At 62.9% G+C, this 12,482-nt stretch overlaps 4 protein-coding genes across 5 annotated transcripts; 2 read left to right on the top strand and 2 right to left on the bottom strand.

Moving 5' to 3' along the window:
• Positions 1-581: 581 nt before the first annotated feature.
• On the bottom strand, positions 582-2,921 carry LOC62_01G001262 (uncharacterized protein). 2 transcript variants are annotated; one of them, XM_062767747.1, is made up of 7 exons: positions 2,482-2,921; positions 2,245-2,434; positions 2,086-2,205; positions 1,720-2,044; positions 1,107-1,678; positions 912-1,016; positions 582-690 (listed from the first exon to the last, which is right to left on the bottom strand). In XM_062767747.1, exons 1-5 carry the CDS (start codon positions 2,913-2,915, stop codon positions 1,461-1,463), a joined length of 1,287 nt encoding a protein of 428 aa, XP_062623731.1. In that variant the 5' UTR covers positions 2,916-2,921; the 3' UTR covers positions 582-690; positions 912-1,016; positions 1,107-1,460. The 2 variants fall into 2 exon arrangements, with proteins under 2 accessions (XP_062623731.1, XP_062623732.1); XM_062767748.1 differs by lacking the exon at positions 582-690 and having other exon boundaries at positions 994-1,678.
• NOP10 (H/ACA ribonucleoprotein complex subunit NOP10) lies at positions 644-1,149 on the top strand (the record flags this gene model as incomplete). The annotated part of the gene is made up of 3 exons (XM_062767749.1): positions 644-681; positions 729-1,016; positions 1,107-1,149. 3 exons carry the CDS (start codon positions 644-646, stop codon positions 1,147-1,149), a joined length of 369 nt encoding a protein of 122 aa, XP_062623733.1.
• Positions 2,922-3,650: 729 nt separating the features above from the next.
• TFCA (Tubulin-folding cofactor A) lies at positions 3,651-4,283 on the top strand (the record flags this gene model as incomplete). Its single annotated transcript, XM_062767746.1, has 3 exons — positions 3,651-3,706; positions 3,747-3,852; positions 4,092-4,283. The coding sequence occupies 3 exons, from the start codon at positions 3,651-3,653 to the stop codon at positions 4,281-4,283; spliced, it is 354 nt and encodes a 117-aa protein (XP_062623730.1).
• Positions 4,284-4,421: 138 nt separating this feature from the next.
• sec71 (Protein transport protein sec71) lies at positions 4,422-12,295 on the bottom strand (the record flags this gene model as incomplete). The annotated part of the gene is made up of 8 exons (XM_062767745.1): positions 4,422-4,495; positions 4,551-5,114; positions 5,159-5,250; positions 5,299-5,516; positions 5,555-5,930; positions 6,401-7,229; positions 7,280-10,295; positions 10,334-12,295. The coding sequence occupies 8 exons, from the start codon at positions 12,293-12,295 to the stop codon at positions 4,422-4,424; spliced, it is 7,131 nt and encodes a 2,376-aa protein (XP_062623729.1).
• Positions 12,296-12,482: the final 187 nt, after the last annotated feature.

Genomic DNA, 12,482 nt, shown 5'->3' with positions numbered 1-12,482 from the left:
GCTCCGCCCGACGGCGAGAGCGACGCGACTGCTCTCGTGCGTGCGGCGAGAGTTCCATGAGCAGTACAATGAGTCTAGCCTCGGCCGCGACATTGTTACCCCCTACCCCCCTCCACCCACCACCCTCCACCCTACTCTCCCTTCTCATTGCATCATGATCACCTCGTCCACGACAAACCCAGGCCTTGACACCGTGATGCCCGCTCGTCAGTGGCGTCCACACCGAGCGTCTGGTCCACCCTCGCGCCGTCCGTCTCGACGCAGCCCCTCCATACTACTCGAGCACACCACCCGTCAATCACCTTGCCCGCGTTGGGGATTGACTCTTGGCGAATACAACGCCCAACGGCTCGTCCTCCGATACTGGTCATCTACGAGTAATGCACCAGGGTGATGATGCATACATGGTGGCAACACCGCCGCCACACTCACATCCACCTCCGCTCAGTAGAGAGCGGAACCAAACTCACGTGAAAACATATACGTGTCATCTTTCCCCCGTGATAAATCTACCCCCGTCCCTCCTCCTCCCACTTTCGCGATTTTCTGAAAGTCGACGTCAAGATCAGCAGGAAGACAGCCAAAACAGCACACACAACCTCGACCGACCACCCCACACGACACCCCACACGACCGACCGACCATGCATCTCATGTACACTCTCGACGCGCAGGGCAACCGGTGAGTAGACTTGGGCGGGTTGTATAGGAGCGAGCTGACGACGACAGCGTGTACACCCTCAAGGTTAGTCTTGTCTGTCGGTCGAGGTCGCATGACGAGGGCAGGGCAGCGGGCTACCTGCCCAAGCGCACTGCGGCTCGACGCCGCTACGCTGCGCGCAACGTATCCCTTGTCCTTGTCCTTGTCTACGCCGCTCGACCTGCACCCTCTGGAATGCGCACAGCTCACACCCCGCAGAAGAAGACGTCCGAGGGCAAGCCCACAAAGTCGGCCCACCCCGCGCGTTTCTCCCCCGACGACAAGTTCTCCCGTCACCGCGTGACCATCAAGAAGCGGTGAGTGGGGGTGGTGTGCGCGCGGCGTGTGTTATATGCCGCGCTGCGTTGCCAGAGCGCTCTACCTCGGACCCTCACTGACTCGCCCAGCTTCGGCATCCTCCCTACCCAGCTTCCCTCCAAGCCCCTTTAAGATAGAGCTGCGAGCTGCGCGAGCTACACCGTGTTGTACGATAGGGATGGATTCAACTTGGCTAGACTTGGTGGTGGTAGACAGCTGTGGTGCGAAAGCTGGTTTGGTCTGCCGGTGGCTTGTCTGCCTGTCCAAAGTAGATGGGCAGACTGTGCTGCCATCGGCACATCGGCGCCTTTCTGCGCTCTTGCACGGATGCGCGATCGGCATCTCGGCGCCTACGACCCTTCCAGCCTCAGACCTCTCATACCGATACATGTCATCTCTATGGCAGACCTGGCATTCTGCACGCCTGCAAGACAGCGACAGCACTAATACACCTCCTGCACGTTCATGCCCGGGTTCTCCCATCCCTTCTCCCTCTGGCGCTCATACTCCTCCTTGGCGGCCTTGGGGACGACTCTGCCCTTTTGGATGCTGTAGTAGGGCAGTACGCCATTGTAGCGGTTGAACTCGATCCCTTCTTCCTCCCACGCGTCGAGCACTTGCTCTCGCCGCAGGTTGATCCACCCATCATGCTTGATCCAATCTACCCACGTCAGCTGCTGCACCACACACTCGGTCACCCACGTAATGCTACCGTTGCAATGGTGATATCCAGCTGGTTCCAGTCACCCATTGACCACCCGAGATCGATACGCGTGATGGGGTCGACTGCAGGGTCCAGAGACCGGAGCCACTGGCCTGTGCGCGCATCCTCAATCTTGAGGACATGCGCCGGGGCTATGTCGGCGTTGCCAATCCACGAAACCAGGGGCCAGCTGAGCGCGTAGGCTAGGCCGCGGAAATAGTCGTTGAAGTGTCGTGACCGGCCAGCAGAGGTGCCCCAGTAGATGTTCTTGCTGCAGTCGAGGTTGATAAAGTTGGAGATGACATTGGGGGCCACGAGGAGTGTCTTGGCGGATCAGCGTGATGCCACAGGAGGATGCCACTTACATCGTCGTCTGCCTTCATGACGAACCGTGGTCGCCCCTTGACCTGACCTGGGCCGTCGTACTCGCTTGCAATCCACTTGAAGAACTCGTGCGTCTTGCCGTGGTCAATGTTTTCCTTTATCTGGACGGGTCAGTCGCAGTTTCCAGCTCGCGGACCCACTGGCAGGATGACGATGTCGTTGTGCTCTGCAATCTCATCATCCACCTTGGCAATCTCCGCCTGGCGCTCGGCCAGCTTCTCCTTTCTCTCCTTGGAAGGGATATCTCTAGGTGGCATGGGTGGGATGCCGACGATGAACTTGATTGTAAACAGGTCTGATGGGAAGTCCGGGAACAGCTGTTCGCGGAATCTGGTATCGGCAGTCAGCGCCACTTCGCTTCAGCTGCTGCTACTCACATTCTCCTCCTCCTCTCCGCCTTCTCCGACATGGTCGAGAAGACACCGATAAAGACGAGCGGCCCGGCGTTGGTGCCATTGAGAGGCACGTCGCAGCCAATCTGGTGGGGCGGCTTGGCCGATAGCAACGCAAAGTTTGGCTCCTCAAAGCTGCGCTTCGGCGGATCGGGTACACCAGAGGGTGTCGGCTTGCGGTCCACAGGCAGCGGCTTGCCGCCTATAGGCTTTCCGCCGATAACGATCGTGTCGACGTCCGTGTGAGCGACATTGATAGCGAGGACGACGAGGGCAGCGATGCCGAGCACCAGCGTCAGGAGCACCGTTTTCAGCCGGAACGACGGCCGGACAAGGAAGCGCACCGCCTTGGAAGCCCACGCGAAGGGGGATGCTGGTGGTCGCGGGGGCGCGGCGGCGCGTGTCAAGCGGTGGGCCATCAGCAGGGGGGTTGGGCCATTCGGCGGTCGGTAGGGGTGGGGGTGGGGTTGGGTGGGGCGGGGGCCTCGCGGTGGTGTTCTGTGCTCTGTGTGTATACGCTGCCTATGCTAGTGATGTGCTTGTAGAGATTGGGTGTCGACGAGGCCAAGAGACGACACGAGGCCTAGAGGGGGGACGACGGGACGAGCGAGCGTGGGGTGGTGGGCCGGGTTGCGGGATCGCGGGCAAGTCGCGTGGTGTGTGCGGGGTGGTGGTGGTGGTGGGGGCGTCGCCGTCGTCGTGGTGGTCGTGCCGATGATTGCTATCGTCAGAGTGTCGACCCGACTGATTATAGGTGATGTGTAGGGAGTGTAGAGGACAAGTGGTTGATGCTGCGTGATGCGATGAAGTACGTGTTGCTGTTGCCTGACTTGACTGCGAGCAGAGCGCCAGTCAGGATGCTGCACCATCCCGTCAAGTTGGGTGGCTGCAGCCAGGTGACCCACCACTCCAAAATTCCAGGCACATTACCCGCGGTGCATTACCATTTGGGTCTTGTCGGCCAATAAGCTTAATACGTTTCAGACTTTTTCTAATCCCAACAATGCCAAGCGCGGCAACGTGCAACCACTGGGCGCCCACGCGCAGCGACCCCCACCCTGCAACAGGCAGGCAGGACAAAGCACTGACATCATTCGCGGCGCGCGGCGAGCTGCTCTCAACACCACACCAACTACCTCATCTCACCGACAACCATGGCCGACGCGCAGACACTCCGCCAGCTCAAGATCAAGACGGGCGTCGTGAAGCGGTGAGTCGGCACGCCACGGCGAGCTCGACTGACGCGCCAGCCTGTTCAAGGAGGAGGCGCTGTACCGCGAAGAGGTCGTCGCTGCCGCGGCGCAGGTCGACAGGCTCAAGGACTCTGGTGCCGACGGCGCCGACGTGCGCAATGCTGTGAGTGGCGGTTGGGGTGTGTGGCGTCGTGTATGGGTGGTGCATGTACGTTGTGCGGCGCCGCGCCGTCGGTACGCTGGGCCGAGCGACGCAGTGCAGCGTCGTGGCGAGGTACAGCGTCGCATCGCACCCCTCATCCGCGGCGTCGCACACCCCGCCCGTTCGATCGCCCGCTCAGCAGCCGCTCTGCTTCCTCTCTCCTCTCTCGGCGCGCCGCCCACTAACAACACCGCCCGCAGGAACGCGTGCGCAAGGACAGCGAGCAGATGATCCCCCGCACGCGCAAGCAGCTCGAGGAGGGCCTCGTCGCGCTGCAGGACCTCGTCGGCGCGCTGCATTCCGATGCTGCCGTCGCCGCGAGCCAGGAGTACAAGGACGCGTTTAGCGTCGTGCAGCAGGTCGAGGCGGCGTGGAAGGGTGAGGGGCAGTGAGCGGCGTGGCGCGTCCAGCAGCGGGCGCGACGGATTGACACCCTGGCCTGGAGCGTGGCGGTGGAGGCCGACGCCGACGACACGACACGACGCATGGCTGGCTGCCAACGAAACCAGCTACATGCATTCTTGTACATACTACGCATACTTCTTTCCTTCGCGCCGCTTCAGAAGGGCCTCGCGCAGGCCGTGCGCGCAGACGGGGCAGAATTCTACGAGCGAGCGTCAGCGAGCGAGCCAGCAGCGTCCCCCCAACCTGCCGCTTACTGGGATAGGTCACCGCGCGCATGAGACACGCCTCGTTGGTAGGGCGCAGCGTCATGGCGCCGCGGATATCGTAGGTGGGATACGCGCCGACCTTGTCGCCGCCCTCGAAGCCATCGCCGTACTCGATGACCTCGAACGACGAGACCATCTTGCCGCCCTGTCCCGGCGCGGCCGCCCTCCCCTCGGGGGTGAGCGCGACCGTCGCGTTCCACTCGCCCTCCGCGAGGCCGAACGGCAAGCCGACCTCGACCCAGCGCCGGTCGTGGCCCCCGTCGTCCCAGTACATCTGGAGCGGGACGCCGTTGAGCGTGACCACGACGTGGGACGACACGGGGATAGACGAGAGGGACAGGCGCACCATGCCGCTGCGATACCCCGCCCTCGTGGACGCCGGGATGAAGCCCGCGCTCCATGGCCCCTCGTCGAGATCGTGCCATGGGTACGCCTGCAGCGGCACCTTTGCGTCCTCGATGCGCACGTGCTCGGCGTCGGTGAGGAACGGCGCCCAGGAGAGGTTGAGGATGTTGCCCGGGGTGTCGGCATTCACGCCAGAGTACATCTCGCCTGGGCGCGTCAGCCCCCTTCACTCTTTGCCCACAACCACTCACCGCCGTCATACTCCTCCCCGACGGGGATGAGCGAGTGGCCCAGCTCGTGCCGCAGCACTTCCGCGCCGTTCTTCTCGCTGGCCGTGATGATCCTGGCGCTGCGTCAGCCCCGCGCCGCCGACACGGCCGGCACAACCCACGTGAACTCGCCCCCGAGCCCGCCATAGAGCGGGTCATTGCCGAGCAAGATGGCCTGGTCGCACCCGCCCTTGGCGCCAGCCTTCTCGCGCTCCCGCCAGAAGGCACATGCTGCGCGCGCGCGGCGCGTATAGGCGGGGTAGACGCCGCGGAGTTCCGGGCCGTTGCGGTACAGCCCGAACGGCGCGCCCTCGAGCGGGCCGTCCTTGCCCAGGCCGGACTGGCGTCAGCGCGCGTCCTGCCGCGGAGCCAACGTACCGTGTTCGCGGGGCTGAACACCGCCCAAACATCAACCAAGTCGCGCACCCCCGCAAAAGCGCCCCCGTCAGCGACGATATCGCGCGTGAGCGCCCGCGCGTCCGCGACAAACTTGGCCTCCTCGGCAGCCGTGTACCCGTCCGCGAAGAACGTGAGCGCCACGCGGGGGCCGGGGCCGTGCCCGACAGAGAGGGGGTACAAGTTCATTACGTCGGGCGGGGCATCGCTGTCCTCCGTGAAGGGGGACGGCGGGTGGGATGCGACGCGCGGGAGGTGGGCGCCGGGCGTGGTGGTGGTGAGCTGGAGCTCTGGCTGAGCCGGAGCGAACGGCGCCTGCCGCGCCCCGACGACGACGGACAGGAGGGTCGCGAGGACACTTGGGCCGTCAGCTTGCTTCGCGCCACAACGTACATTCTTGCCAGCATGGTTAGTGGTGAAGAGTTACACTAAGATGCGCGAGTTCGACTTGTTATTAACCCCCCAGTTGCAGCAGCACATGGTGCGCCGGAGATGGCCGGTGACATCATGCACACCCAAGTCGCCGAGTTGACCGAGGGGTGTGGTATGCACCAGCCAGCCGCCCAACATCCCGGATCGCAAACAACATCCCGGCTCCCCTGCGCCGCTCGCCTTCGGCGACCGTCGCTCATCGCTCTTGCATACCCATGCATACCCATACACGCCCGCGTGCACTCGCACGGCAGTCTATAGTGCGCTTTTCAAGTGCGCCAGTCAAGATAGTTATGTCACTTGGCCTCCTCCTCCGTCTTCGCCTCACCCAGCTTCAGCCTCAGCTCCCCCACCCGAGCATAATACGCCCTAGTTGCGAGCCTCATCTCCGCCGACACGTCGCGCAGTAGCAGGTCCGTGACGAGGGGGTACAGCCCCGGGAGGTGCGACTCGAACGCCGCGTCGTCAAAGTCCACCACGCCGCGGAGAATATCCGCCACTACCGGGCTCCACGCAGCCACGTTGCGCGGCTGCGCCTCGGCGTCGATAGCAATAAAGTCCCGGATGACTTCTGTGCCCAGAGGCACGAGCCGGTCGAGCACGCCGCCCCGTGTCGCCTGGTGCGCCTCGCGCGGGTCGCGGTACATCCTCAGCAGGACGTTGATGAGCGTTGCGGCCGAGCTCGACTCCTGCTTGAGCAGGTTTGGCAGCTGCTTCATGAAGCCGACCTTCCACAGCTTCATTCGCAGGTCCTTGTCCGCGTTGAACTTGCGCGCAAAGCGCCACGAATCGTCGAGCACGCCCATGAAGCGTAACAGGTGCTCGGCGGGAATCGTGCTGTAGACGTCGTCGTTCTGCAGCAACTCGTGCGTCGTCTCGATGAGGAGCAGCTGCAGCACGCACTTGACAATGATCTGCTTGAAGATGCGTCGCTGCTCGCCGTAGGTGATGGCAGGAGGGAGATCAGGCGGGTTGTCGACAACTGGCTCCAGCGGCGCAGGCGCCACAAACTTGTGGAACGGCCCGTCGTCGTCCTGGTAGTCTGCCGGGGCGGCCACCTCGGCGTGCAGGACGGGGTCAAACAGTTGGTACGCAGTGGTGGTGCGGAACAGCTGCACAAACGCCGTGACAATTATTTCCCAGTTCTCGGCGCTGAGCTTGGTCACGTTGCTCTCCAGCAGCTGCTGGAAGCAGCTGGTGCCAATGCGCGCGAGGGTGTCGTTTTCTGAAAGTGTCAGCATCCAGTACCCTAAAACCCACGCCGTCGCCACTTACCCTGGCAGATACAGGCAACCAGAATGTCCAGCAGCCCGTCGAGGTACAGCTGCAACGTCTCAAAGTAGAACGTGTACAGGTCGATGAGGTCGCGCAGTGCCGAGATCAGCGTCGTCGACAGCCACACGCTCATGTCTTCGGCGCTGCGGAAGCGCACGGCGTTCTTGGCCCGCAGGACGGCAAAGATTGGGAAGAGCGTCTGCTGCGTGATCGTGTTCCAGAATGCAATGCTGAACCCGTGTCCGTGCGTCTTGAGCGTGTCGAACAGGCAGTCGAGCGCCATACGGCGCACCTCCAGGTCCTCGCCCGTCATTATAATATCGTAAAAGGCATTAAGCACCGGGAGCCAGTACTTCATCAGCGGGTCGTCGGCCTTGCTCTTGCCCTTGCCGTTGATCACCTCTCCAGGCTGGGGCAGAAGACACTCGGGGTTCTCGAGCATCTTGGCGACCAACCCCTTCACCATCTCGATGGCCTGCAGGCTGATCTTCTGGAACTTGGACACCTTGCAGAAGTCGGTAAGGCACCCAGTGAGGTCGGCAAACGAGCCGAAGCGGACCACGAGGGAGAAGTGCTCGCGGTAGATGAGCGAGACGAGGTCGAATGCGTATGACGCAACGCGCTCGGTGAGAACGCGAGATGCGGCGGAGAACACTGCGAACATGGTCTGCCAACCGGAACGCAGGTTCTGCACCCGCGTCTGGATCATCTGCTGGAGGCATTGGAGGACCATCTCTCGCGCGTCCGAGTTCATGTTGTGCACGATCGTGTACTCGAATGGCCGGAGGAAGTCCTTCTGGAAGCGGAAGTGGGCGAGTTCCTCCTTCTGCAAGAAGTTCATGGCAAGCTGGCGCAGCGCGTCCAGGGCGAAGAACGACACGTTCGGGTTGTTGTGGCAACACACCTGGTTGAAGTGTTCGCCGAGGATGAGCCAGATGTTGGACCACTCGAGACGGATACGGCCCATGTTGTAGTACGAGATCTCGACCAGCTTCTGCAGGGAGAACATACGTGGGCGAGTGGACGTGCCAGACGACTGGATTTCCTCCCACGACACCTCGCTAAGCGCCTGCACAAAGTCGACGATGGCCGCACCAGACAAGTTCTGGCTGAGTGAGAAGACCTTGTCGGCCGCGACAGTGACCTGCGATGAGCGCGACTCCTCGGCGAGCCCTTCGGCCGGCTGCCTGCGCCGGGCCTCCTTCCGGCTGTTGGTCGACTTGCGGCTCGACGTCGACGCGCGCCTTCCGAGATCGGGGACGTCAAGCCCACTCGAGATCAGCTGCATGCGCTCAAGCTGCGACACGCAGGTGAGCACCTCCTTCCAGCTCGACTTGAGGTTGTTGCCGTCCGTAACAGCGATATCCAACAATGCCTTGATCGCCTCCATGTTTTTGGGCTTCATCTCGGCCAGGTTGTTGAGGTATGTGAACTTGGCCAGCGTCGTGACGAACGCGTTGCGCTCAAGCTCCATGTCGAACAGGCAGCCGATGCGGATGGCGGCGCGCAGGCCGTCCAGGCAAAGCTCGACGACGTCCATGTCGTCCGTCTCCTGAAGCTGGGCAGAAAGGCCAGCGAGGAATGGCATCCATGCCACCTCGAACATGAAGCGGACGTGCTCGGTACGCGAGGCTGTGAAGAACTGGTCACCCGCCCGGCCGTTGCCGCGGCGCTGCTGGCGGGCCATCGACTTGAGCTGCGCCTCGGTCTTGTTGTACATGCTCTCCGACTGGGCGAGGAACGCCTCGCGCTGGAGGTCACGGCCGACACCGGCGAGGCCTGCCGGGCCGTTGATGGCCGCAGCATCGTGCTCGTCCTTGAGGATAATCTCGTTGGACTGAATCTCCGTAAAGATCTCGGTGAGGTACTCGTCGGGCAGATCCTGGCCGTCGTTGATACCACGGTTGTTCTTAATAAAGTCCTGCACAGTCATGCGCTTCTGCTTGAGGTTCTTGTTGTGCTGATCCGTGTTGAGCATGATTACCGAGAAGGCCAGAATGTAGCCCGTGTCGGCGTTGGCAAACACGCCCGTGGGGTTCTGGTGCATGTAGCGTTCGGCAAACTTGAGCATGAAGCGGTCAATCTTCTGGGCTTCTCCAGGAAGACGGAAAGTCTGGAGGAACATGCGCAGGGCCTCGACGAAGCGGAGGTTGGTGAAGTCCAGCTCGTCGACAAAGGCGTGCATGATGGCCTTGTTCTCGTCCTCACCCTCGCCGAGGTACTCGCCGATCATGGCCTTGCTGAGACCGTCGTTCTGGAGGAGGAAGCGGGCAATGTCCTCTGGTTTCCGCGACCGAATGAAGCCATTCTGAAGCAAGTACTCGATACCACGTTTGGGTTTGAAGTTGAACTTCTTGATACCGTCCAGGAGCATAGTCTTGCGCTGCTTGGCCGTCTCGAGCTTGGTAACGTCGTCCTCGGCACCCTCGGCGGGCGTGGCAATGCCAGAGTTGATATCCCGTCCAGGGGACGGTGCGTGGAGGTCGAGCTGCGATCCCGTAGACAATGGGCGCTCAATGTCCTCGCTGGGGCGGGACGACGCATCGTCGCCTGTGGCCTGGCGCTGTGGTGGCTGCGCCGAGCTCGACCACGCAGCCAATGACTTGAGTGCCGCGACGAGACATTCGAGCGACTGGCGACGAAGCTTGATCTCGGGCGACAGGCCAGCGTACTGCGGCGGCTCGTGCGATGCCAGCGCAATGGTGCTGAGCGAGGGCGGAATCGACGGGCCATGGGCCGAGCTCTGCTGTTTGGAGCTTCCTGCGCTCAGCTCCTCCTTGCTGGGTGGCGCGAAGTGTGTCTGTCCAATCTTGGACACGATGTTCATGAGCTTCTCGTAGATGTTCTCTGGCGCGTTGCGGTCACAGTCGTAGTTGAGGTAGATCTCAACCAACGCCTGCGGCTCGTGGCATAGGCGGATGAAGACGCCGAGAATGAGCGACTTTTGGCGGAGGGTCGAGTGGCGCATCTCCAAGATCGGCAGGAAAATCTCGTTGAGAAGCACCTCGATTTCTTTCTGCAGAAGGTCAGTCACCGCACACACGAGTCACTAACCTTGAGAGGGGCGCGCATGTTTTTGAGCACACACCAGAAGATCTCGGTACTGATCTCGAACACCTGGTTAACTGAGCTGACGGCGTTGCGCGACAAGCTCTGGCAGAGGTATTGCTTTGTCGCCTGGAGGAAGGGGGTGGTCTCGGTAGACGAGTTGGAGGGGATCGTCACGGCCGGGTCGGTGAACAAGTCGGCGTGCGACTTGAGGATAGTGAGGATGAGGTGGAGGGAGAGCAGCTTGGAGCGCATTGCGTCGGAGCGCAGGTCAAGCTCGCTCTCAGTCACGAGCGACTTCATGCTGAGCTTGCACAACGCACGGAAGACGAGGAACGCGTCCTTGACGAACAGGTCCTCGGTCGTGATCGGGAGGCCCTGGTGGTCGAGCACGTCGTCGCCCTCGGCAACGGCTGCAGCGGACTGCGGCTGCACCGGCTCGGGGGTGTCGAGCGCCTCGCCATTCGGGATAGCATTCGGCGCCGCGGCGGCACTACCGTTGGCATCGGCAATGCTGGCAGGGACGACAGGGATCAAGTCGTTGGGGTTGGCGGCGTTGAAGCTCTCGAGCGTCAACTTTTCCCCTTCCACTTCCTTGCCCGGCGTCGACGCTCGCGTGTCCGGCGCCGGCGTGCTCAGCCGCAGTCCATCTGTCGTTGCCACGCTATCTCTCTTCGACGGTGCGCGGTGCTCTGGGCGCACAACGCGGCTGAAGACGTGGTGGACCATCTGTGTAAGTCCACCCTGGGCCACAACCTGGTTGTTTGTGTCGTTGGAAAGCACAAACACATTGTAAACCGTTCGCACGGCCTTGAGCAGGCTGCTCTGGTGCACCAACATGCCCGAGTCGGTGCTGAGCACGACGGCCATGAGCGCCTTGACGACCTGGAGCCCGACCTGGGGCGGCGAGTTCTCCGTGTAGCAGAGCGTGATTGTGTGCGTGATAAGGTCGGGGAGTGGCTGCATGCCCGGCGGCGGGCCGTTGGGCTCCGAAAAGAATGAGTGTGAGATGAGCTTGGAGAGCAGGTCGAGCGAGGTGATGAGAATCGGCACGCTCGTAGCCTGGGGTGTACTGATGGCTAAGCGGAGAGGCTCGAAGATCTCGCGGGGGTGGAGGTAGGCCTGGTTTGAGGAGCCCTCGCCTGTCTGGCAAAGCTCGAGAGCGCGCTTCGCAGCAGCCATGAATGACGCAGACTTGCGCGCCTCCTTGCTCTGCACCAGCACCTGCAGCGGCGGGGTGATGAGCACCGCGGAGAGCTGGTGCCCTGGGGGGCCGTTGACATTCGTCGGGAGCGAGATGGTGGTTCCAGCGCTCGAGTGTCTCGAGTGCGTCGGTGCTGGTCCGGCGCCGCGGCGCGAGGCCTGCGACAAGGGCCGGGCAGGGGACGAGATGGACGCCGAAGACGGGCGGACGAGGTTGACCAGGGACCTCCGCGGCGAGTCGGCGGCGATGCTCTCACGCCTTGGCGCGGTCGCGGCGGGTGGTGGTGTTGCGGCGGGCGGAGGGGTAGCCGCCGCCGCCGCCGGCGTGCTCGTCCTGCTAAGAGGCACCTCGTCCATTGCCTCCGGCGCGATGGGGGACGCGGCCGGCGGCGGGACGACGGCGACGCCGGCAGGCAGCGACGGCTTGCTGGGCGACGACGCGGCCTTGGGCGGCGGCGGTGGAGGCGCGTCTGCTGATGATGCCGGTGCCGCCTCGGTGTCCTTCTCGATCGTGGCCGGGGCAGGAGATGTCGCAGTGGCCTCGACGGGTTCGGTCACCGCTGGCAAGGCCTTTTCGACTGGCTCAGCGCCGACCGAACCGTTGGACAAGGGCGCGGCGACCACGTCGTCGACTTCGACAGCAGCAGCGGCGGCGGCGGCGGCGGGGGCAGCTGGGGCCACAACAGCCTCGGCCGTTCCGTTCGCCCCGTTGCTTTGGGCTGGTGGTGGTTGAGCCGCGTTGTTTTCGGTGTGTTCAGTGGCCATTGTGAACTATGGCCAGAGTCGGGCCATGCACAAGGAAAGTCAAAGTGGTCGATGGCAATCTCGTCGTCGCGTTGGATGGGTCACTGGCTGGCTGGCTGGCTGGCTACCCGCGACAGTCGACGCCGTTGACGCGGCGGACCCCTGACGGACACGCGGCCGATTGCTCCCGCCTGCCTTGCCGCAGCCT

The sequence above is a fragment of the Vanrija pseudolonga genome, chromosome 1 (assembly GCF_020906515.1).
Source record: "Vanrija pseudolonga chromosome 1, complete sequence".
NCBI classification, from domain to species: Eukaryota; Fungi; Basidiomycota; class Tremellomycetes; order Trichosporonales; family Trichosporonaceae; genus Vanrija; species Vanrija pseudolonga.
This window is presented reverse-complemented; position numbering and strand designations above follow the sequence as displayed.